Source organism: Artemia sp. Qi Xiang Cuo, chromosome 11 (genome assembly GCF_049724085.1).
Source record: "Artemia sp. Qi Xiang Cuo chromosome 11, ASM4972408v1, whole genome shotgun sequence".
Taxonomy (NCBI): Eukaryota; Metazoa; Arthropoda; class Branchiopoda; order Anostraca; family Artemiidae; genus Artemia; species Artemia sp. Qi Xiang Cuo.
Genome location: NC_142804.1, coordinates 18983203 through 19008202, shown reverse-complemented (window position 1 = coordinate 19008202; position 25000 = coordinate 18983203). Strand labels below are relative to the sequence as shown.

General features: G+C 37.0%; 1 protein-coding gene across 1 annotated transcript in view; it reads left to right on the top strand.

Moving 5' to 3' along the window:
- Positions 1 to 25000, top strand: part of Grip (Glutamate receptor interacting protein) — a 144368-nt gene that overhangs the window by 10009 nt on the left and 109359 nt on the right. The window contains exons 2-3 of the mRNA XM_089096409.1: positions 4859 to 5013; positions 23764 to 23895. Of these exons, the coding sequence (XP_088952535.1) occupies positions 4859 to 5013; positions 23764 to 23895 (287 nt within the window). The remainder of the gene's footprint in view (positions 1 to 4858; positions 5014 to 23763; positions 23896 to 25000) is intronic.

Genomic DNA, 25000 nt, shown 5'->3' with positions numbered 1-25000 from the left:
GTAAGTTTTTGTGCGTGTGTGTGTGAGTTTTTTTGTGTTCATGTGTAAGTTTTTGTGTATATGTGTGTGTGTGTGTGTAAGTTTTTGTGTGTGTGTTTGTTTTGGAGTGTGTGTGTGAGTTTTCGTGTGTGTGTGTGTGTGTTTGTTAGTTTTGTGTGTGTGTGTGTGTGTGTGTAAGTTTTTGTGTGCATGTAAGTTTTTGTGTGCTTGTAAGTTTTCGTGTGCTTGTGTTTGTTTTTGTGTGTGTGTGTGTGTAACTTTGTGTGTGTGTGTGTGTGTGTGTGTAAGTTTTGGCGTGTGTGTGTAAGTTTTCGTGTGTGTGTGTATAAGTTTTCGTGTGAATGTGTAAGTGTTTGTGTGTGTAAGTTTTGGGGTGTGTGTGTAAGTTTTCGTATGTGTGTGTGTGAGTTTTGTGAGTGTGTGTGTGTGTAAGTTTTTGTGCGTGTGTGTGTGAGTTTTTTTGTGTTCATGTGTAAGTTTTTTTGTGTGTGTGTGTGTGTGTAAGTTTTTGCGTGTGTGTAAGTTTTTGAGTGTGTTTGTGATTTTTCGTGTGTTTGTTTTTGTAAGTTTTGTTTGTGTGTGTGTGTGTGTAAGTTTTTGTGTGCATGTAAGTTTTTGTGTGCATGTAAGTTTTCGTGTGCATGTGTAAGTTTTTGTGTTTGTGTGTGTGTGTGTTAGTTTGTGTTTTTGTAAGTTTTGGCGTGTGTTTGTATGTTTTCGTGTGTTTGTGTGTGTGTTATTTTTTTGTGTGTGTGTGTGTGTGTGTGTAAGTTTTTGTGAGTGTGTGTGAGAGTTTTTTTTGTGTTCATGTGTAAGTTTTTGTGTGTGTGTGTGTGTGTGTGTGTGTAAGAGTTTTTGTGTGTGTATTTTTTGGCGTGTGTGGGTTTGTTTTCGTGTGTGTGTGTGTGTAAGTTTTGTGTGTGTGTGTGTGTGTAAGTTTTTGTGTGTTAATAAGTGTTTATCTTCTTGTAAATTTTATTGTACATGTTTTACTTTTTGTGTGTGTTTGTGTGTGTAAGTTTTTGTGTGTGTGTGTGTAAGTTTTGTCGTATGTGTGTAAGTTTTGAAGTGTGTGTGTAAGTTTTCATGTGTGTGTGTGTGTGAAGTTTTTGTGTGTGTGTGTAAGTTTTTGTGCGTGTGTGTAAGTTTTTGTGTGTGTGTAAGTTTTTGTGTGCATGTAAGTTTTTGTGTGCATGTAAGTTTTTGCGTGTGGGTCTAAGTTTTTTGTGTGTGTGTGTGTAAGTTTTTGTGTGTCTAAGCTTTTGTGTGTGGATGTAAGTTTTTTGTGTGTGTGTTTAAGTTTGTGTTTGTGTGTGTGTGTGTGTTTTATTTTTTGTGTGTGTTTGTTTTTTTTGTGTGTTTGTTTTTTTGTGTTTGTGTGTGTGTGTGTGTGTGTAAGTTTTTGTGTGTGTAAGTTTTGGCGTGTGTTTGTTAGTTTTCGTGTGTGTGTGTGTAATTTTTGTGTGTGTGTGTGTGTGTGTGTGTAATTTTTTTTGTGCGTGTGTGTGTGTGTTTTTTTTTTGTTCATTTTTTAGTTTTTTTGTGTGTGTGTGTGTGTGTGTCATTTTGTTTGTGTGTGTTAGTTTTGGAGTGTTAGTTTATGTTTTCGTGTGTGTGTGTGTGTGTGTAAGTTTTGTGTGTGTTTTTGTGTAAGTTTTTGTGTGCATGTAAGTTTTTATCTGCATGTAAGTTTTAGTGTGCATGTGTAAGTTTTTGTGTGTGTGTGTGTGTGTGTGTGTGTTTGTGTGTGTGTAAGTTTTGGCGTGTGTGTGTAAGTTTTCGTGTGTGTGTGTAAGTTTTCGTGTGTGTGTGTGTAAGTTTTTGTGTGTGTGTGTAAGTTTTTGTGTGTGTGTAAGTTTTTGTGTGCATGTATGGGGACCGGGGGAGGACCTTTGGGGCCCAGGGAGGGCGTTTGGGGATCCGGGGGCCCTTGAGGATTGAGTGGTCTTTTGGGCGCCCGGGGGACCTTTGGGGACCGGGGGTGGGCCTTTGGAAGCCCTGTGGACCTTTGGGAACCGGGGGTGGACCTTGTGGGGTCGGGGGGACCCTTGGGAGCTGGTTGGCCCTTTGGAAGCCCGGGGGACCTTTGAGGACCAGGGGAGGGCCTTTGGGGGTCTGAGGCGGGCGTTTGGGGGATAACATTTCGAAATTTTTACTTTTTAGTTTACTTTTTTTTGCGGCGCATCCTGCGGCGCTTTCCTGCGGTGCCTCCCTGCGGCGCATCCCCTGCGGCGCTTTCCTGACCCACGGCGCATCCCTGCGGCACATCCTGCGGCACTTTCCTGGCCCACGGCGCATTCCTGCGGCGCTTCTCTGGTCCGGGGGACCTTGGGGGGCCAGGGGTGGGCATTGGGGGGCACAGGGAGGACCTTTGGGGCACAGGGAGGGCGTTTGGAGGGTCCGGTGGGACAGTTGGGGGCCTGGGGGACATTTGGGGACCGGTGGAGGGCCTTTGGGACCCCGTTGGTCCTTTGGGAGCTCGATGGGCCTTTGGGGGGCCCGGGGATGGCCTTTGGGGGTCTGGGTGGGCCTTTGGGGGCGCCGGTGGCCCTTTGGGAGCTTGGGGGGCCTTTGAGGACCGGGGGCTTCCTTCGGGGTTGGGGTAGGAGGATTGGAACCCTTTGGGGTTGGGTTAGAGGACCTCACAACACTGTTCAAATGAAACTTGTGTATTATAACGACCACAGAGTTTCACCATTAAATTCTCTTCTAAAATCTCTTCAAAAATCATCTTTTAAAATGTCTCTAACTGTTTCGCCGAAATAGTTCCATAACCTGTCTAAAACAGTTTCGCCCAAATAATCCCTAAACGTAATTCAGCGTGTTCCTTTTGTTTTTGGCATCTCTGCGCTAATGCATTTCAAATTAATAAGAAACCTGATTCCCGCGCTAAAACAATTCATCGCTAAGATGTTTCTTGGAGAATTGTTTCCATGGCCTTTGGCTATTAATATCCTTTGGAGTTCGACCAAAAGAGTTGTTTCCGAGGCAAAGACATTAATGACTTGGATCTATTCCTGGAGAATCGTTTCTATGCGAAAATTTTTAAAGTCTGACAGATGATGTCATTGGTTGATTGATCTGTCAAGAAAGGTGAAATTAATTTGTTGTTTCTAAGGGGAATTATTGATTCACGATAGGTGAATTGAGGTCGACAGCACAGGTGATTGACATTGCGTTGCTGAGAGCGTGCACTTACAACAACAACAACATCGACCTTGGAAATTTAGGTCATTGACCCCATTAACCACGTGTTCTCCCTAATGACTCTATGCCCATATATGGTGTACTCGTGGGAGTTATAGGGTCACTTCTACTCCTTACCCCAAGGAAACATCCTCCACGGAAAGATTCTCCCAAGTAACCCCCTCCTCCAGCCCCCTCCCACCAGAAAAAAATCCTTCCTGAAAATGTCTGTATAGTTCCCAATAACCAATAATATACGTAAACAATGGGCAAAGTTCATAACTTGCAGCCCTTCCCCTGGGAACAGTGGAGGATTAAGTCATCCTAAAAGACATATTTATTAGATTTTTAACTATTCTGAACAAAATGGCTATCTCCAAATTTTGATCAGGTGACTTTGGGAAAAAAAATGAGCGTGGGAAGGGGCCTCGTTGCCCTCCATTTTTTGGTTACTTAAAAAGGGCACTAGAACTTTTAATTTCCATTCCAATGAGCCGTCCCACGATATTCTAGGACCACTGGGTCAATACGATTACCCCTGGGAAAAAGGAAAAAACAAAAAAACAAAAAACAAATAAACACGCATCCGTGATCTTTCTTCTGGCAAAAAAGGAAAAATTCCACATTTTTGTAGATAGGAGCTTGAAACCTCTGCAGTAGGGTTCTTTGATACGCTGAATATGATGGTGTGATTTTCATTAAGGTTCTATAACTTTTAGGGGGTCTTTCCCCCTTTTTTCGAAAATCAGCCAAATATTTTCAGGCGCGTAATTTTTGATGAGTATGATTAAACTTGATGAAACTAATATATTTGAAATAAGCATTAAAATCTGATTCTTTTGATATATCTATTGGTATCAAAATTCCGTTTCCTAGAGTTTCGGTTACTATTGAGCCGGGTCGCTCCTTACTTACAGTTCTTTTCCACGAACTGTTTGATACGATAACCCCGGGAAAAAAAACAAATAAACACGTATCCGCGATCATTCTTCTGGCACAAAATGAAAAATTCCATATTTTTGTATATTGTAGCTTCAAACTTCTACAGTAGGGTTCTCTGGTACGCTGAATCTGATGATTTGATTTTCATTAGGATTCCTTGACCTTTAATGGGCATACTCCCCCCCCCCTCTTTCAATAATCAGGCAAATTGTATCAGGCTCGTAGCTGTGTAAGGGTAACACTAAACTTTATGAATCTTATATATTTGGAATCAGCATAATAAGCCGATTCCTTTTATATATCTTTTGATGTAAAATTCCGTTTTTAGAATTGCGGTTACTATTGAGCCGATTCGCTAACAATTCGTTACCATGAACTGCTTGATAATGACAATTACAGTTCGTTACCACAATTACAGTTCTTTACCTATTTGATAATATAAAAAAGCGAAGAAAGGGAAGACTCGAGTAAGATTAAAAATGAGCCCTCGAACGGCTATTCTTCATTTTGTTCAGTAGATTCATCGAAAATCAACATTAACTTTTCTTAAGGTATTCGATCATGAAGAAGCCATAATTCTTCTTTTTGTTAGTACAAGGGTAATTGAGTCTTTTGTTTGGAGACTGCTTTGATTCCATGTCAATTTATTTCTTTTTGCATTTTTGGCATTCTTCATCCATCATGTTTCCTATTGAATTTCTCCTGGTTAAAGAATTCAAATAAATTTCAGATGCGGTGCACTTCGAGTTAATGACATCATCTTGGGAATAAATGGAGCAAGACTAGACAGCCTAAAGGCCACCGAGGTGATGTCTCTTTTAGATGCCTCCGAGGAAAAAGTGTCACTAGAAATATTACCTGCGTCTGCGCAACAAGCTTCACGTGGTAAGGTTCTGAATTTTAAGTGTCATTCTTTGTGGCAGTGGTGATCAAAAAAACTTATGTGATATTTTCTTTTTTTTCGTTACAAATGTAATGTTTTTTACCTAAAACTAAATCTTAAAAGTAGCTAGTGGCTATAACTTAAAAAACAAAAAAAAAATGCCCCGCGCTGCAAATGACTACTACCCCCCCCCCATTACAATAAGCATATTACCATGTGAACTGCGTTTTATATAAAAAGACAATACATAAGACAAATTGGATATACATGTAAAAGACAACAAGACAAGAGCTATAGATACAATCAGGCCAGTAAGAAGAAGGAATTGCGTGAGAAGAGGGGCAGAGCCTTTCAGGGGTATGAGGACAACTTCCCTGGGCGCAATGGCTTGGGCGCTGTGGCTGGGTGGTTGCCCATTTTGATCAAATTTTACATTTTGGCTCTGTTCTTTTTCTTATATTTGAGTCGGGAGAGGCACTGTACCTAACTTTTCCCGGGTGCTACCAGTCCTAGGAGCGGCTTCGAGAGTAGGGTATTCCAAGGGGTCTATTTAGTCAAAGAAAATGAAGTATAAAATACTAAACTTAAAACATTAAACAGTTTTTAAAACCAAAGCAACCAGGAACAAGCTTTTATCAGTGAGTAGCAATCCCACCCTATAGCCCCAATTAAGCGTAAATAAAATATATTGTGGATATAGAACTCAATTTAGTTAGAATTTGGAATTGGGCATTGTACTGAGATCGGACTCTAAGGCGGAATCAATATTAGATATACGAAAGCGTAACTTCGTCTCTATAAAAATTAAATAAAAAAAAGGTATTTTATCTCAAAGTAAGGAGCGATGTTAAAACTTAAAACGAAGAGAAATTATTCCGTATATAAAAGGGGCTGTCCCCTCCTCAACGCCTCGCTCTTTACGATAAAATTTTGTATTGTTTAAAAAAATAGAGTTGTGGGAAAGTCAAACTTTAGCGTAAAGAGCGAGGCGTTGAGGAGGGGACAGCCCCTTTCATATACGGAATAATTTCTGTTCGTTTTAAGTTTTAACGTCGCTCCTTACTGTCAGTTAAAAAAACTTGTTTTTTTATTTAATTTTGAACATTTTTGAATAAGTGCAGGTTTTGATTTTAGCTCACCGTACATGAATAATCAACGCCAAATTTGCATATTAATTTTACTTTTATTTGGTTAAATGGCTTTCTCGAACGTTGTTTAATTTTATTTACGAACGTTTTTTTTAGTAATAAATATACATAGCTTACGAATGAACATACGTAACAAACTTCTATGGCCCGATATTTTTGGTACTCGTCTTAGGGGGTTCATCTTCTTGTTCAGATTATACTTATCAAGCTGAAGTTTAAATACTCGTCTTATTCTTTATAAAGGACCCTTAATTACCAAAACCGTTAGTAATAACAAGAATCCAGTTCAACAATCCTAAAAACTATCAGGTTTATAGGTCGAAACACTAGCTAGGGGGCGAGCCGAATCTTATAAATAATATTTTCTGTTCGTTTTAAGTTTTGATGTTGCTCCTTACTTCCAATTGAAAAACTTGTGTTTTTTTTTGTTTGTTTAATTTCAAATTTTTTTTTTAAAATAATGCTGGGAAATATGGCGCCCCCTTCATAGCAATGTCCCTTCCTACATGAAAACTTCCTCCATGTAAAGATCCTCTCACATAACCCCCGACCCCCCCCCCTCCACTAACAGAAAAAAAACTGAAAACGTCTGTAAACTTCCCAATAACCAATACTATATGTTAACATTGGGTAAAGTTCATAACTTTCAGCCCTCCCCTGGGGACTTTGGGGGATTAAGTCATCCTAAAAGACATACTTATCATATTTTCGACCATGCTCAACAAAATGGCTATCTCAAAATTTTGATCGGGTGACTTTGGAAAAAAATGAGCGTGGGAGGGGGCCTAGGTGCCTTCCATTTTTTGGTCACTTAAAAATGGCACTCGAACTTTTAATTTCCGTTCCAATGAGTCCTCCCACGATATTCTAGGACAACTGGGTCGATACGATCACCCCTGGTGAAAAAAACAAACAAAAACAAATAAACCCACATCCGTCATCTTCCTTCATGCAAAAAATACAAAATTCCACATTTTTGAAGATAGGAGCTTGAAACCTCTATAGTAGGGTTCTCTGATACGCCGAATCTAATGGTGTGATTTTCATTAAGGTTCTGTAGCTTTTAGGGGGTATTTCCCCCTTTTTTTTTAAATCAGCCAAATTTTCTCAGGCGCGTAACTTTTGAAGGGTAGGACTTGATGAAATTTGTTGAAATCAGCATTAAAATCTGATTCTTTTGATGTATCTATTGGTATCAAAATCCTGTTTTTTAGGGTTTCGGTTACTATTGATCCTGGTCGTTCCTTACCACTGTATATATAATTAGCAGTATGATCTTTCCCTATCACAGCTATTATAAAAACCCGGACCGAGGTGCGAGTGCTCTAGAGAACGTATAAACATAAGCGACATTAGATCTTTTCACGGGTAGACAAGTCAGATTTCTCTTGAATGCGAAACTTGGCTTCAACGTTGGAACACTAAATTTTGAAGAAACTAACTTTAAATTAATTTATTCCAATACATATATGAAAATCGGTAACTAGTAGTGCAATGTTATTATTAGATGTTTTTAGGAATTAAAAGTTGGTTTCGAAGTCTCAAGTTGGTTTCAAAGGCATTTTGAGAAAGTTTCTGCCAAAATACGTGTTCCAGGGTAATTGGACCACTGATGGCAGATCAAATGAGAGGAGCTGTATACATATATATACATATATATATATATATATATATATATATATATATATATATATATATATATATATATATATATATATATATATATATATATATATATATAATTAGTTCAGATATGAGATGCTTTTCTCTGTCTACAATTGATTTTGAACTGTTCCGTTGATTTTGAATTGAAGTTATCAAGTATTTTGCAGCAGGTTGCATAGGTTAGGTCAGGAACCCTTATCGCTATCTAAATTCACAAAGTGCAAAAATTTTCAAACAGAGGTGTTAATTTTTTAAAGTTCAGGAAAGTCTGCCCATTTCATACGAAACCATTGATTGAAAACGAAACTAGTCTTATCTCGGCTCTCTGCCAAAACAGGTAATTAGCCTTTTTCAAGTTTCACAGGAACTACAATCTGAGAAAATAAATATCACGACGTGAAAAAAAATATCATAAACCATCCAGTGGCGGATCCAGAGGGGGGGAGGGAGGCGGCCCTCTTAACGTAGTCTAAAGTAGTGTAATTGACCTAATTAACGCAAATTTGCTTTAATTAAACTTGCTCCTAACGTAAGTTTATCGGATCAACCTATTTTGCCCCCCCCCCCCTAAAAAAATCCTGGATCCGCCCCTGAAACCATCACATCTATTCCACCAGTTATTAAAAGAAAAAAATCCTTATTTTAACAAATTTCATCAACCCCCGCCCGCTTTCTTAATAATCTTATGTAGGCTAATCAGTTAAGTCCACATTATATTAATAATAGAATAGGTCATAATTTGTATATAAATAAAATCATGCATGTAAGATGGGACAGTTGTAAACGACTTGGCTGCCTCACCAAGTTTTTTTCTACTTTCGCAAGTACAACTAATAGAAGCTTGAACCATTTCCCGTTGGTTGGAATATAACTCCCCACCGGCTACAGTATGAAGAGGTCGGAAGAACTTTTTTTTTACACAGAAACTGAAGGCTTGGGAATCCTTCGTGGTAAAGTTGTTGCCTCAAGGATTCCGCAGTGCTCCTTACTTACAGATCGGTACCACGAACTGTTTGATTTACCTTTTATTATACTCCTCACAGCGGAAGACTTCCTATTGAGAAGGGTAAAGGGTAGATGCCATGCTGGAAGACTAATAATACGAAGATTAAGTGCCAAATTTTTAATTGTCAAAACAGTTAAATAGTTTGTTATTAAAACAGTTCCATTGTTCTCAGCGGCATGAAGCTAATTCATATGTCTATGGAACAAGATTCCAGACAATAAAATTAAGGTACTTGTATGATATACCCCCCACCGCTCAAGTTGTTGATGCATTGACGTACTGTAAACCGGTTTCTTTCGCTAGTTTCTTTCAACTTACCGTGAGAAAAGACAAAGAGAAGTAATAGAATAGATGGGAAATATATAATTTTGGCTAGATATTTGCACATTAGGGGATGGCGGGGGTGGGGGGATTGTAAAGTATTTGGACAGTGTGAAGTCAGAAAACAATTCTTACTTTATAATATCAGAATAATTGTTGCTAACATATTTTCCATGCAGACCCGATGTACTTTACCCCCTCCCCCTAATATGCAAATATATAGCCCAAATTCGTTTCGGAGATATTATATTTTCATCATACTTATGTATATTTTATTGGAATTAACCTAACTTCACTTCTTGAGCGGTAGTGGTACATCATACAAGTACCAAAATTAAATAATATGCACACCAAGGATGTATCGGGGATTTTTCTTCGGGGAAGAGGGAGTTATCTTTGTCGGGGGAGGGGTACAAAAAGATTTCTTAAAACGTAGCAAAAATTTGTTTATTTCTATTTTTATTTCTTTTTCACGAGTTGGAGAAAACTTTTTTAAGAGAGGTTTCAAACCGGGTACTCCCCCCCCCTAGATACGGACCTGATGCAAACAGGTAAATAACCATGAAGAAATCAAAATATAGGGGAAAATCATTCTACTTTAATTTACCTAGATAAAAGTTATGCAAGTACTGTTATACTAATAATACTGTACAAAAAACCAGCAATCGCTGAACATGCTACTAAGTTTAAATTTCCTAAGGTTAGCTAGTTGCATGGAACCGTCTCAATGATGTTGAGGGAATGTAATAATTCACAATGTCTAAGAATCATTGTAAACTTTAATAAAGAATGGAAAAATGGCTACCCAAAAAAGATTTTACGAAATTAGAAATAAAAGTTCACATAAGTCAAACAGATCTATCAGAATAATATTATTTCAAAATAATCTTTAAGCCGAATATTATAGCGTTTTGCTAGAGGTAATTATGAGCCATTCCGTGTTATTCCTTTTGTTTAGTATAAAATATAGTGTTAATTTAGTATGCTGTTATTTAGTATAAGTTTGCAAGTTGTGAAAGTGGGGCTGTTACTTTTTTTCATTTAAAATCAAATATCAGTTTAAATTCATTTGTCGCAGAAATTTTCAAGCTGCCCTACAGACAGAACCTTCGCACAAGGACATGTTAAATTTAAGGGCGTAATTTTCATCAAGATCACACCCCTTTTCAAGACTGTTTTCCTCCCTTTTCTGAAATCATGCAAATTTTTCTAAAGCTAACAGCTCTTGAAAAACAGACTTAACCTAGTATGTAAAACCTATGATTTCAACCATGTAAAACCGATTCTCCTTATGTATAATGTATCGAAATTCCTTCTTTAGAGTTTCAGTTTGAAGATAATTTATATTTTCTTCCTAGCCTTTTCCATATTCTCTCTGTCTATTTGTATTTTCTATTTATCATTTATTTTTCAAAACTACTGGATTTTCCACAGGGAATAAGTTTATGAAGGAGTTTCAGGAACGTCCGTTTCCAAATGCATTTCCTTGAATTGCTTTTGTGGAAGGAAATTAGTTGTTAAATTAGATTCAACGAGATGACAGGAACTTTTAGTACCTCTTCATAACTTTATTTGTAACGATGGAAATGGTGAAATTCGATGAAAAGTTTATCATTACCTTATTCAAAGGGTTGCTTGATTTATTGACATGCATGCTTTGTTGAACTGCCTGGGATGTTCAGAAAAAAACTAAAAGCCTTTTTTAGGTAAGGTGAAAGGATTTCCTTATCGGGGATTTTCCAGAGAACCTGCTGGGACTTTTAAGGCTGTTTTGGTGATACTATGAAAGTTTTCAAAGTGCTCTATTCCCAAGCAAAGACTACAAATCTATCAAGCAGAGGTGCATTAACGTAATTTAATGGTCCTTTAATCCTAGTACATATTTTTTTACAGTAGAGGTAATATTCAGTAGCAAAAAGTCATATACTTGAAGATTTTTGACACACTTCTAAAACCACACAGGCTTCAGGACCCCGCCTTCGCGCACGCGCAATGACAAATGTTTCAGATGGAAACCCAAGTACCAATTGAGACTATGGCTCTGACGGTTTGGGAAACTTCCCAAATTGCGCGCTATGAAATATGTGTCATGTTTGGAGAAATATTTCGCTACTGTATATTACCTCTATTGTGATGTTTTCTGTTCGCTGTTGGTCACTTGTCCTACGACACTCAAAGCGGAAATTGTTTCCCAGTGGTTCTTGTAAGTTCTCTTCCAAAATCCTCCTCTGACTTTATTATTACATCTACCACAAATGCTCTACCCGATACGCCTGATAATATTCTGGAATCTAACTTGATCTGGTTAGTACATAAAATGCTTAATCAGCATATTGCAGATCTGGTGCTGCCCCTTTCTGTGGTGCACCTTTGAAGTCCTTGCAGCAAAAGTAGCCTAATCAGTAGCAAATACCAAAAACTGGAATTCTGCTGACTGAAGTTACACAAAGATCCAAGGTTTTGGTGCTGGCTGAAGACTGCAAAATAACAGGGGTTGCTCTTCTAAGCCTCTGTATATTCTCAAGTCAGTTGCTAAAATTCTGACTTCTAAGATATTCGTTACAAGTCTTACTTCGCGCTGCTCTAATGTTAATCTTGGTGACTGTGAATGCTCTTAAATTTCAAGTTAAGCATGATTTGCCTTAGGATGAATTTAAATTTTACTCTTTGTTCAGGATAGAGTAGCCTAAACTCTGCTTGGACAGTATTTTGAACCCTTAGCTCTGGCCCACATGTATGCTGTTTCGTAAGTTCTATGAGAAACTAACCTGGTAGTTATAGATACTACTCCCACGTCTTCTTGGGCAGCAAATCTCTTAATTGCATGATAATTATCAGTTTTTTTTTTTACTTCAAGCATCAATGCTGCTCCAGCTGAATTCTGGTGCTTTGGATAATTTAGCACTGTCAATTTTGCTAAATCTTCAGAGTGCTGTAAGTTGCATGTTTTACAAGACCGATCCTCTGTTAGTCTGTGTTTGATATGGCCCATCTTTTAATAGTTTTCAGCGTATAAAACTTGGTGATTATCGGCTGTACGTTGTTCTTGTTATTTGTGATGAAGGGAATATGTTCCTATTTAGCATTGAAGCCAGTTTGTAACGTTGGTAATTCATCGGGATTCTAATGTACGCTTAGAAATATTCTGGTCTGACCTAGTACTATCACTGATGTTTATGGAGTAGTAATTGAGGTGACCTGAATCCAAAAATGCTCACTAAAACTGTCTTTAATGATGAACTTTTTCTCTGTGCTGCAATAATAACCTTTGAATCTCTAATAGCTTCCATTATCCTAATGATAGATCTAGGTTATTAAGTAACTCATCAACAGTGGTGGTAGATATCGGCTCCACCACTACATTGCCATAAAATTCCTACTTCCAACTATCAGTCAAATTTGAGTCTCGCATAAGAGTCGGAGAGGCAGTAAAACTAAAGTAAGTTCTTCTTCTAGTTGGGCCTCTTTTGCTCTAAAATCGGGGCAGGGGTTGGCAGTATTGGGGCGGTATTTTTGATGCTTAATAAATTTAAAGGTACCTAAAATTTCGGATACGAGTCTCTAGTTTGGGTGTTAAGGGGAAAAAAATAGTAAAATAATGTACATGACCCGATAGCTCCTTCATTGATACCTAGAAAAAAAAATTAAGATAAATCTTTGAGGGTTTACTGCCTCCAAACCTTTTCAAGAGCAAATAATGTGGAGTCGTAGAAATGAGAAAAAATAAGATGGGAGAGAAGAGGGACATGAAGTGTTCTGTGGCACATTTTTAAGCCCAAATTTTGAAAGGTTTTGGGGGAGATCATTCTGATTAAATTCAAGGGGCCATTTAACTAAAGATGTTAATTTACTTAAGGGAATAGATAGATGGCTGAGTATTTGGTGTGCGGAATTAGCAATTATCCACCCACTACCTCACAGAGAGAAACTATTCGGCAAGTATTTTAATTTTTATTCTTCTTGGCACTGGAATGAACTAGCCGTTATTCCAACTCTAGATACCTTTGGGTTCATAAATTAAATTAGCCCACTACTGCCCCTATCTTGGATCCCAAAAAGCAATACGCCGGGGACCGAAGGCCCGATTGTAGTGAGAGTCCAGGAAAGGCAGTGATTAGCCTGTACCGTTGGATCAATAAAAAGGTGTCTAGCTGGCACATCTCCCCTGATTACGTCGACGGCCTGAAGGGGGAAACGTAAGGTCAGTAAAGTGAAGGAATAAGCTTGCCAGAGATGATGAGGTATTACCCAAAGTTAAAGAGTTTCCAAAAACAAAAGACAATAAAAAGGAAAGTGATTTTTTTTAAAGAAAAAATTAACACTTTAAAAGATACAGGTGTCTTTTGTTCTTTACTTTTCAATTCCTTCTAAATTGGTGCTAACTGAATCTCTTACTCATCGTGGTTGCAGCGGTAGCCGAAATCTAGTAAGAGATGAACACGTCCCAATGTAACAAAAACAATAGCCCACAACTCCTTACAATGTTTTCATATCGAAACACAAAGTGCTCCGTTAGAACCACATTGTCCGTAAATCCTTCAAAGGAAACTTACAGTCCCTTGGCTGGAACAACAAGGAAAATTCATTGGCTTGAAAAATATGTTGATAGCATCGAGTGTGTGGCAGATGACAATAACTGAGTCTTTAATGAAGATAGCAGTTTAATTGATGTGATAACGTAGTACAAAGAACTTCTTGAGTTGTTGTGATTTCCGAGGTGCTGGTGATTATTCCTCCTACTCAGTCTTATCCTTCTCATAGGAAGCTTATCGTGTCAGGAAAGTCCCTCAACATACAACTTTTATATGAAATGGCTCGTTATTGGTTTCTTTCGTGAATAAATGATTTTTACAGTAATGGTGGTTTTTCAGATAATACTGGTCAGTTGCAAAAATCTCAAATTGTTCTAAATTCATAACCTATGCTAGAATCTATCATCGGTCTCAGAAATCTATGACATGAACTAATCAACCAGCCATAAATTTCTCCATAAGAAATTCGATGCGTTTGGTTCGATATTTCTGCTTCAACTATTAATTCTAGCTCTTTTCTCTCAGCAGTTTAGGGCAATTTATTACCCTCAATAATTGGTGTGTTCTGGTATCATCATTTTAAACATGTTTTGAATGTTGTTGAAGAATCAGGCTGTTTGACTTTCGATATTGGACAGGGAAGACCTGATTGTATTGAGTTCTCAACCTCAAATGTTCTTTCAACAGTTCGTAAACTAAACGTAGTTCTTTGTCATTTATCTTTTAACCATTTAAAAAATCATACTGAGGCAATTTTCCCCACTTTTTTCAGTTTACCAATGTTTGTTAAACGCGATATACTTGCTAATTCATTAATAGCGGTTACCCCGGTCCCCATGCAGAGAAGTTGGCAGTTTGATCCTAGTGACGCAGATAAATTTTGTCCTGTAGCTTTAGATTCGACTATGTAAAGCACAGTTCATATAATTATCCAGTAAGCTTATCGCAGATCATTTCTGGTCTTCGTTCTCGATGCGAACAAAAAGCTCCTCCCCCTTATTTCTGCATTAGCGGGAATGCGGGTTAGTCTGTTTCGGATTGTTTCCAACAAAGTGCATTATTCGTAATAGCGGCTTTCCACTTGTTTCCGATTAGATCACAGTCTGACTTGTCTACCCGTGAAAAGATCTGACTTCGCTTATGGTTATATCTGCAAAAAAGTTCTCCGGAGCACTCGCACCCCGGTCAGAGTTTTTGTAATGGGTGAGATAGAGACTGATCATACTAGATAATTATATGAACTGTGATGTAAAGACTGCTTGTTTGCTATTTCGTGGAAAATATTTTTGTTTTAAATAATTTTTTTTTTATTTATTTGCAAATAAGGAATGCCTTTATGTGGAGCTTTACATTTTCATTTTGCGTGTTGTTGTTGAGTATTAATGGCTATTCTGCTACGTTTCTTTTGCTGTTATGCGTAAAGTATTTGATGTTGCATATCGGTGCTTCTTCACATTCCGACAAAATCAGGGTATGCTCCCCCCCCTCTAACATCGCGACTCCCTTCTATTTGGTTTAAAAGACGATGTTTTACTATCTATTGGGTTTCTCAAACGAGTCCGACTTTTTCTCTAGCAAGCAGTCTTCGCCATTGATTTGCTTTATGTGCTCTTCTTTTTTTAGTTTATTGTCATTGTCTTAACAACTGTCACAGTTTTAGTGGATCGGGTCTCCATATTGGATCCATTGACAATCTAAGTTACCTTGATGTCTCGGTTGTTTTAGCTACTTGTCTTACTACACTTCATATGTTGCTGAAGATTTTTGAAAGTGTTGCTGCTGATCATGGCTAAGGTTGTCTTGGGCATCCCTTACCCAACTGGTTATATTGTATAGTTATGATCTGTCCCTGGCCTTTGTGAGGGATCTCCGTTACTTTGCTTTATTTTTAATAAGCGTTTGCTTAATGATGCTCATACTCGCCATGGTTTGAGCTCAGTTTATTCCCAGAGGGGATGTGCTGCTTTTCCGATATAGTCATTGCTCAAATGCTGTTGATTTCTTTTGTTCTTACTTTATCAAAATTTTTGGATTGTCTTTTGTTGTCAATTTTAAAACACCACACCTAAAGCCCTGTCTTAAAATTTTTCTTTTTAATCTAAAAATATGGGAGGCACAATGGTAATATTGCAATTTCAAACATTACAGGCTTTTTTTGAGGAATTTGTATTTTGAGTCTACCTAGATATAGCAGTAGCACAATGAGCTGACTGTTATCATTGGTCATGACCGCCTTAATGTCTAGTCAGCTTTCGAAAATTGCTAATGTATCATGTATGATAAAAAGTAACTAATTTCTTCGCGTCATTTGTAATATTGATAGACGAATTGATAATCCATGTTTTATAAAGCAAAGGCTAAAACTATATTCACATTGATTTCTGTATTATAATTCAAAAATAAGAATGTTTTAAACATTAAACAAATAGCAAAATCTATTTAAAATAAAAATTTCAAACATTCAAGTTTAAATATACAGTAAGTAATTTTATTATGATTCTATGAAGATTTTTACAAAAGAATCACTGAATTAACGACACTAAGAAAACAAAATCTATTTTTATAACTGATCATTTCTTCGTGATAAATTTATGCCTACGTTTTCCAATTTAGTAACAAAGCAAAAATAAAATTTTGTTTAGCAATTGGGTACTTCCTCGTTAGCTAGTACAAACTCAAGAATTGAAGTTAGGCTAATCATAATGAAATATACCAAAATATGATAAAAACACATTAGTTTAGTAACAAAATTATAAAAACTACAACAAAGAATTATGGAAGGGGGCCGCCTAGACAGTATTATATTAAATACGTAACCTAAACTAATCTAACCAAAATACGAACTAAATATTTGATTAAAATTCAGCCACAATTTAGTTCCCCACCAAGCCGAAACTAATTATCTGGTATAATGACCGTGAATACCAGTTATTGACTCATGTACGTGATGCAAATTCTCGAGTGTGGACAGTGTGGACTTGCTAACAAGGAAGTACTGGCAATTGTTGGGGAAAGTGGTGTTCTTGAATATTCAAATGTGAATAAACTACTACTACTACTACTACTAACAACTCATCTCAGCACCAAACCGCCTGAGGCCAACACAGCTACGCACGCTGCTCCTCCATCCCAATCTATTCAAAGCCTTCCTTTTTACACCCTCCCACGAAGTTCTCTTTTCCTTTAAAATCTTTCTTTATGACGTCCTCTCACCCCAGACAAGGATGACCTGCTTTCCGTGTAGCCCTAGACGGTTGGCCGAAAAGAACAATCTTCGGCAATCTGTCATCCTTCATCCGCACAACGTGCCCTAGCCACCTCATCATTTCTTTCATTATAGCCCTAGAGAGCGGTATTAAACCACATTTTTCGTACAGCCTATTGTTTGAAATACGGTCAGTCAGCCAGGTACCCAGAACAATCCTTAAGCAATTTCTCTGGAAAACATCTAACAAATCTCCATCCGGTTTTCGAAGCTCCCATGCTTCAGAGTCATATTTGACTATTGTCATCAATGTAGCTTCTAATATTCTAATCTTGGTTTGCAGACTTATCTTCCTATTCTTCCAAACTCCTTTTTAACTGTGATAAAACACCCTGAGCTTTGGCTATTCTACTTTTAATATCTTTACTACTCCCACCATCTTTACTAATAATAGTACCAAGGTAATAAAAGCTGCCCACTTGATCAATCTTTTTATCACCCAATGTCACATTTTCACCTTCACTTATTCCTAGTCTTAACGACTTAGTCTTCTTAATATTAATTTTCAAACCTATTCTAGCACCCTGAACCCGCAAAACCTCTAAAAGTTCATTCATTTTGCTCACACTTTCCTCTAGGATGCATAAATCATCAATATATTCTAAGTCCTGGAGATTTTTTCCTCCCCATTTGATTCCGTGGTTTCCCATTGCCTTTCCTGTCCTCCTTATGACAAAGTCCATCAAAATAATCCATATAAAGGGGGATAGAACACAACCCTGCTTAACTCCTGATTTAATACAAAACCAGCTGGCAGCTGGTTTTGTATTAAATCAGGAGCTGGCAGCTACTAACCTCATTTCCTACCTTAACCGCAGCAGTGCTATTCTCGTACATAGCACTAATCACCAGGGGCGAATCTCCAGCATTTTTATAGGGGGAGGGGGGCAAGAGGGGTCTATATCTGGATAGTCAAAGGGCATGGGATGTATAATATTTTTTCTCCACATTATTGTGGGGGGGGGGTAACTTCCCACCCTTGCCACCCTCAAACGACGCCCCTAATCACTTGAATGTATTTGTCTGGTATACCATACAAGGATAAAACCTTTACTAAAGCTCTTCTATCAACAGATTCGAACGCTTGCTCATAATCTGTAAAACTGAGAATCAAAGGTGTTTGACAACTCAGGCACTTCTCAATTATTAACCTAAGAGAGAAAATTCGGTCGATGCATCTTCTACCTTTTCTAAACCCGAACTGTTCTTCTCTTAAAACTTTGTCCACGGCATCTCTCAGTCTAAAAAGTATCCTATTGCTAAGTAATTTGCTACCTACAGAAACCAGACTAACGCCTCGATAATTACCACACTCACTTTTATCACCTTTCTTATAAAGTGGCTTAATTAAGGTTTTCCTAAAATCTTTAGGTACTTTCCCTTTTTCAAAAATCATATTCATAATCTTCAGTAACTTATTTCTAACCTCAGAGCCACCATATTTTTTAAACTCATTTACCACCCTATCAGCACCTGGAGCCCTATTATTTTTAATCCTTTTTATAATGTCGCTAATTCTTCCTCACAAAACAGATCTTCCTTTAAATACACGGTATCACAAACTTTTTCATTTTCCTCTATATCTTTTCCTGCAACTCTATCTCGGTTTAGCAAATTCTCAAAATGTTCTGCCCATCTCTCTTTAAACACTATAACACTCTAAACTTGACTTTAGATTGTCCTAAAATACTTAATTGCATCATTCCTAAAAGTGTTTCACGGTACTTAAACCCCCTCCTTCCTAATTTGCAAATATAGAGCCCACAGTATTTATTCGGTACTTGTGTCTCATAGCCACCACGCTCAAGTTCTGTCGAGATGTGAAGTTCGGTTAATACTAATGAAATTAACAAAATACCGTTTTTTTCAGACCATGAGGTGAAATTCATTCAGTTTGCGATCTGTGTTGATAGGAAATAGTGATAGTACCTAAAATATGATGAAAATATAATACTTTGCAAAATTATGAAAACTACAAACCTTCTCATTCATGGTCATAATAACATCCGTGGCCATACACTATTTCCTATCAACGCATCGCAATTCGCAAACTGAATGAATTTCACCTCATGGTCTGAAAAACCGGTATTTTGTAAATTTCATGAGCATTAACTGAACTTCACTTCTCGACAGAACTTGAGTGTGGTGGCTATGAGACACAAGTACCGTATGACGTTACAAACAAGAAAAAACGTATTTCATTCGTAGTGTACGCTGGGACTTTTCATCGAAGGGTGTGACTATGGTCTGGCTTGCACATTATATATTCATTGCAGTTTCTGCTCATTTTAAGGTTAACTTCTTGCACGAGTTTGTAAAGCATATCTGGAGGGGTCAACCTTATCTTCCTAGAGCTCTAATTTATAATGGGTTCTACTATTTTTAACCCGGAAATTGTCATTTCCGGGCCTTAGCCATAGCTTTTATATTTTCTGCTCTTATAGTTTGATAATATTCGTTTTGTATATTACAAGTCTTTCTAAGTACCAAAAGTTTTAATATGGTTACATAAAAAATATTTTATAAAATATTATAATATTTTTAAATGCATTTTTAAATTATTTGTTTCCATCAATATTTCAAAAACACAATATTAACTTTGAAATTAATTTTTTTTTTTTAACTGTATATACTGTTCTTGTGAATATCAGTGTAGTGTTCACTTTTAAAAATTTCCTACAATTTTGGAAAAGCTGTAATGCCTTGAAAGATGGTAACTCTGGCATCAGGCTTAAGCTTGCATATTGCAGTCTAGCTGTCACGCTAGAGACCCTGAAACTTTTTTCTGAAATATTGTCACAAGGTTGAGTCAGGGTTTTTTTCGATGTGGGGGGTATTTTTCCGGGGGGGGGGGTTCAAAAAGTCGCAATGAAATATATTTTTGTTATGTTTTTACGAATCGAACACGAATTTCGAGGGGGGATTCAATCTCCCCCTAACTCCCATCCCCCTAGATACTGCCTTGTATTGACATTTTAAGATTTTTCCGGTACGTCTGCTTCAAACAAAAAAGAATACGCCGATCAAAATAAATATTCGGTTAAAAATAAATACAAGGACCCTTTCTATACGGAAGTAGCCGTTAGTACATTAAAGGATGCGCTGGATTGTTTCCCCTCTGGGGAGTAATCCATTCCCTTGACTCTGTTACAATCCAAATTAATGTCTTAAGATGTTTGCGTCATTTAGCACTAATAGCTTTTCTATAATCTAAGAGAAAATGAATTATTTAATTTTTCCTAGGAGAGTTTTTAACTGAAATATCTCCAAGCTTTAGGTTGTTTTTGACCCTTGTCAATATTAACCGATCTAAAAAAATGGAAAATTGGAGAAAAATATGCATAAAGAATTTAATGTAAAATAAAATTTACATTCACAAGCTTACCCACAGAGAGGATGGAGGGATGGCGGTATCTATTGATCACAAGGTTTTCTGGAGAGCAGAACTTTCATTGAAAATTTTGGACTTTCATTGAACTTTCATTGAAAAAGTCTTGTTTTGAACAAGTTTGAACTTGATGATAAAGAGTAAGTACTGACAGAGGTGAAACCACTATCCCATGTGAAACCCGCATTTTTGGAGGCGCCCACCTGTCCAGAGTCTCAGGCAAGTGACCCTAAACTTGAAAAAGTTGAAATTTGCTCTGATTGCTGGACTGAACTGAGGCAATGAATTGATACTATTTGGAAAGTGATTGGAGACGTTGGGCATCCGTGAAAAAGTCCTAAATTGGGACATTGGGAGGGGAATTTGGGACACTATCTGGGGGCACCCACCCTCCCAGGATCTCGGGCAAGTGACCCAAAAATTTGAAAAATATTGAAAAATTGAAATTTTCTCAGAGTGCGGGGTTGAGATTAGGCAATGAATAGGCATTATTTGGAAGATGAAGACGGTTTTCAACGATTGTTTGCCTGTTATTTAAAGCAAATTAATGGTCCTGTGTCAACTCTAAATTCTTGGTCAATCTTCCTAAGACCATAGGCGGACGTGCCTTGTTTGCCTCTCATTCCAGGCAATATAATAATCCTATGTCAATTTTAAATTTTTGGTCAACCTGCCTGAGACTAGCCAGGCTGGCGTGTCTTTCCAAAAACTACCAAACAAGTATTTGTCCAATAAGAGAGTCACACCTACTCCCGTCATTTACCCGTGCAGCCATTTAAACATTTGCCCTCAATTACTTGGACTATCTGTCTTGGCTTTTCTCTTTCTACAATTAGCTATGTCTTGATACCTACTGCAAAATACTTGATTTTCAATTCAAAATCAAATTGTCCCGCTTTCCCATGTTTAAGATAATCTTAGTCTATGTGTAAAGTAAACCTGCCTAAATTAGTCTTTTGACTTTTGACACACTCTTGCTGAAAATCTAAGCTGTAGAATGAAAAACGAGGGGTTGATGTTGTGTTCAACCCCTCGTATTTAGGATAGCTATGAAAAAATTAAATAAAAATAACTACTTCTGCTTTAAATAATTGTAAAGAGTGGTGTTTAAACTTCAAACAAATCCATACATTAGAGGGTTTACTGCCCTCCCCTCAACCCCCAACTCTTTAACGATAATGATCGCCTTTAGATAGGAGCAATCTGATAAAAACTCAGATTTTGCTCTATGAGATTGCCTTGGGAAAGCGACTCATCGCTTTCCCATGTATTGTATTGCTGAATTGTACTTGCTTTAATTATAAATTTTTCAGCTCAGATGTTTTGAAAAGCAGCAGTAACTACTGTATTTTATATTTTGGCTTCATTTTTTACATTTTAAAATGCCTGAAAGCACTAACTAAATCTTAGCGTAAAGACTGAGGGCTAAGGGGGCAGTTGTGCAGCCTTTAAAGCAGGATGAATTATGTTCCTTTAAGTTTCAACTTTGGTTTTAAGCTCCATTTTAGCCTCCTGAGATTCTGTTGCCTCCCTAAATTTAAAAAAATAACTTATTTTTGTATTTTCATTAAAATAAATTTAAAAAATCTTTGCCCCTCCTGTTACATGTTGACGAAAATAAAATTTGTTTCGGTGGTTTTAAATTTATTTCATCTAACGAAGTATATTGTAAAGATTCAATACGTCTGATAACTATCGTAGGAAAAAAGACAGCGTATTTTAGTCAGTTACTATCAAAATTCATTTTTATTTCTTATAAATGAGAAAAACTAGTTTTTTATCCAACGTCATGTGAAGAGTAACATCTCTAAGGAAGTCGATGTATTTAAACCGTCATCGAATCGTTATTACTGAGATCGCCGCCGTTTCAGCAAGCTGCCATAAGGGGTAAGATTTTTGAAAGATGGCAATGCCGTATCTGTAGGTTCTTTGATTAATACTATAGTGACGAATCTGAACCCTAGGAGCAACTGCTCATTCAACAGTTTTAAAAATAATAAGAAATTGCTGCATTTAAGGGGCTTAATAAGAGGTATATCCAGTCACCACATTAGAAGTTAGCTAATTCCAGCTTGTCTAAGTACGCAAAGGCTCCTTTGTATCTTCTAATCATTTCCAAAATTTCCGTAGAACCCTCTTTCTGTAGAAAAGCAACAATCGATCATTTTCTTTGATTCTTCTAGATAGCTATTTCTATCTACGAGTCAATTATACGCCTCTAATTGTATGGAAACGAAATGGTTTTTATCCCTTTATTACTGTTTTGTAAGTCTGTCCAATTCAATTGGTCAGTGTTTTATGTGTTAATGGGGAATAATTTCCTCTTGGCTGATATATTTTAAAAACTGATGTAATTAACTTTCAAATTAAGAATAATTTTCAAATTTAGTCCATTATAATCACTGCTTTTCGATCCGTCCTACTCTTATTGCTTAAACAATGCAATACAGCTCCTTATTCTTTTAATTTGTTGCACTTATCCTCTTAAAGTCTTTAGTGGTACATTTCGTATGCACAGCGACCCTATTTTCAAGACAAAAATTATTGTTTAAACACCATTATTTCTCTAGACTGCGTCAGTATTTACGGATCATGTAGCAAGCCGTGACAGACGTCCCCCTTGTTCTCTGTAAGTTATGTTTATAGAGAAAGGTGCTTGTTTTATTTATTTAAAACATCACAGGTTTTGTAATAATTTTCCGGAGTAGCGTTCCAACAAAGAATGTGGAGCATGAAATGACATTTTGATTAAAATAAATCTTATTTTGGTGGTTTTATATTTATTTTGTTTAACGAAGTATTCAATAACTATGATAACTATGGTAAGAAAATATCGCTTTATTTTATTCCTTTATTTTCTCAAAAAAAAAAAATTATTTTACGTTTCAGTTGATATTTCAAGTAAATACATTTTGACAAACCAAAATAAGCTATAATTTACTGCAGGATTTGCAAAATATATTTTAAGCAAATAAACAAATCAAAATAAATAACAAAAACATTAGCTAAAAGATATTTTAAAACATTTCATTTAAAAATAGATAAATGAAAATTTCCCAAACCGTGAAAAAAATAGAGTATGTAAGCAGTTCATTGCATATTTTTAGTAATCTAAAAGTCTTCTCACTTTTTACAAGATCAAGAGGATAGGACCTATGGTCAGGATAAAATTAATAATAAAATAAGTAATACAAAAGTAGGCTGTCCGAAAAGTGTAGTTCAATTCCTGTTTCTAGGGCTATAATGAGAGAAAGTTTGGGACGGCTAGGGCACGTTCTGCAAATTAGAAAATTAATCAAAATGAGGAATTCCTAAACGGGTTCAGCAAACTAGTCTTATAAAATTCTATTGAATCAGTACACTGCCATTTTTTTTTAGTAGATGGCATTCATTTGATGAACGTAAATAAATAGTATCTATCTTTTAGTGTTGGCAACTCCCCTGCTTAGTAGAGGACGGTTTGCAAGTACACTCCAAGGGATCAAAAGATCACCAGGATTGTTGACACCGAAATTTGGAAGGAAACTTGACTCAAACTCCAGTCGAAGTCCTGAACCAGGTAGGTATACTAATTTTTTTTTCTATTAAATGAAATTGAATAGCTGTAAAGAGAAAGGTCAATACATGAAATGAGCTGAAATTATGCTCAATGAGAGATTTCAGGGTCTTTATTGAACATCTCTACAAACCGCGGCAAAGGCACACGAAATAGAGGGAAAGACTGTGTCCATTATATGGAGGGTTAGATATGTGAAAAATAGTGAATTACACAAAAATAAAGAATCAAAGCGTAAAAACTTATGGGATCTGAGCGCGATACTCCCCCCTCCTCGTTGGGTAAATCCCTACACTACAGTACCAGTTTTGACATGACAAGACAAGGACGCATGCAGGAGGGCCTCGGCCCCTTCCCTCTTAATCCTAAATCTTCTAGAGTTTTTGGACGCTTCTTATTCAAATTACTGAATAAATTGTTTTTTTTTTATTACAAAAAACTCCATAAGAAATTTATTATTGGGGTCTGGCCTGTGACATTATATGTATTTATTTCACAAATGTATTGCCCTGCAGAGGCTACAAATAATTCGTTCAGATTTGATCGCGTTGATTTTCAAGAAAGTAAGCTATTCTGCGCCCTACTGTGTCTTCACCTCTTCTGCTCAGGTTTGGATCATAAAAATGAGCAAAGATTTAATAACAGTGCCAGGCTTTAGGGGTGGCAAATGGTGCAACCGCACCAGACCCCGAACTCACCAGGACCCTGCAACAGGGCCAAATATGTTACGAATTACAATCATGTGAATGATTTTGTGACTTCCCGAGGGACCTCGCAGAAAAGGTCGTGGAATATACGGCTGGGGTTCCCAAATGTGGGGCCCCTTTATGTGAAGTGGGGCTTACGGTTTTTAAAACTGTTAAAAATTCCTAAGACTGTCAACCTCCCCCCCCCTCGTTAGGGCTTTTTGGCCCTGTTATCAAATAAATATCATATCTTTTGTTTCTTTAGTTAATCTAATATATGAGGCCCAGCGCACCAGTACGGCTGCCTCTTCTTTAATAATGATAGAAACATTATATGGACGAATTGTATCCCAAAAAAGGACTTCAAGGGCGAGCTTTGGCACTGATCTAGTAATAATAAGACCCCTCATAGAGATATTTGA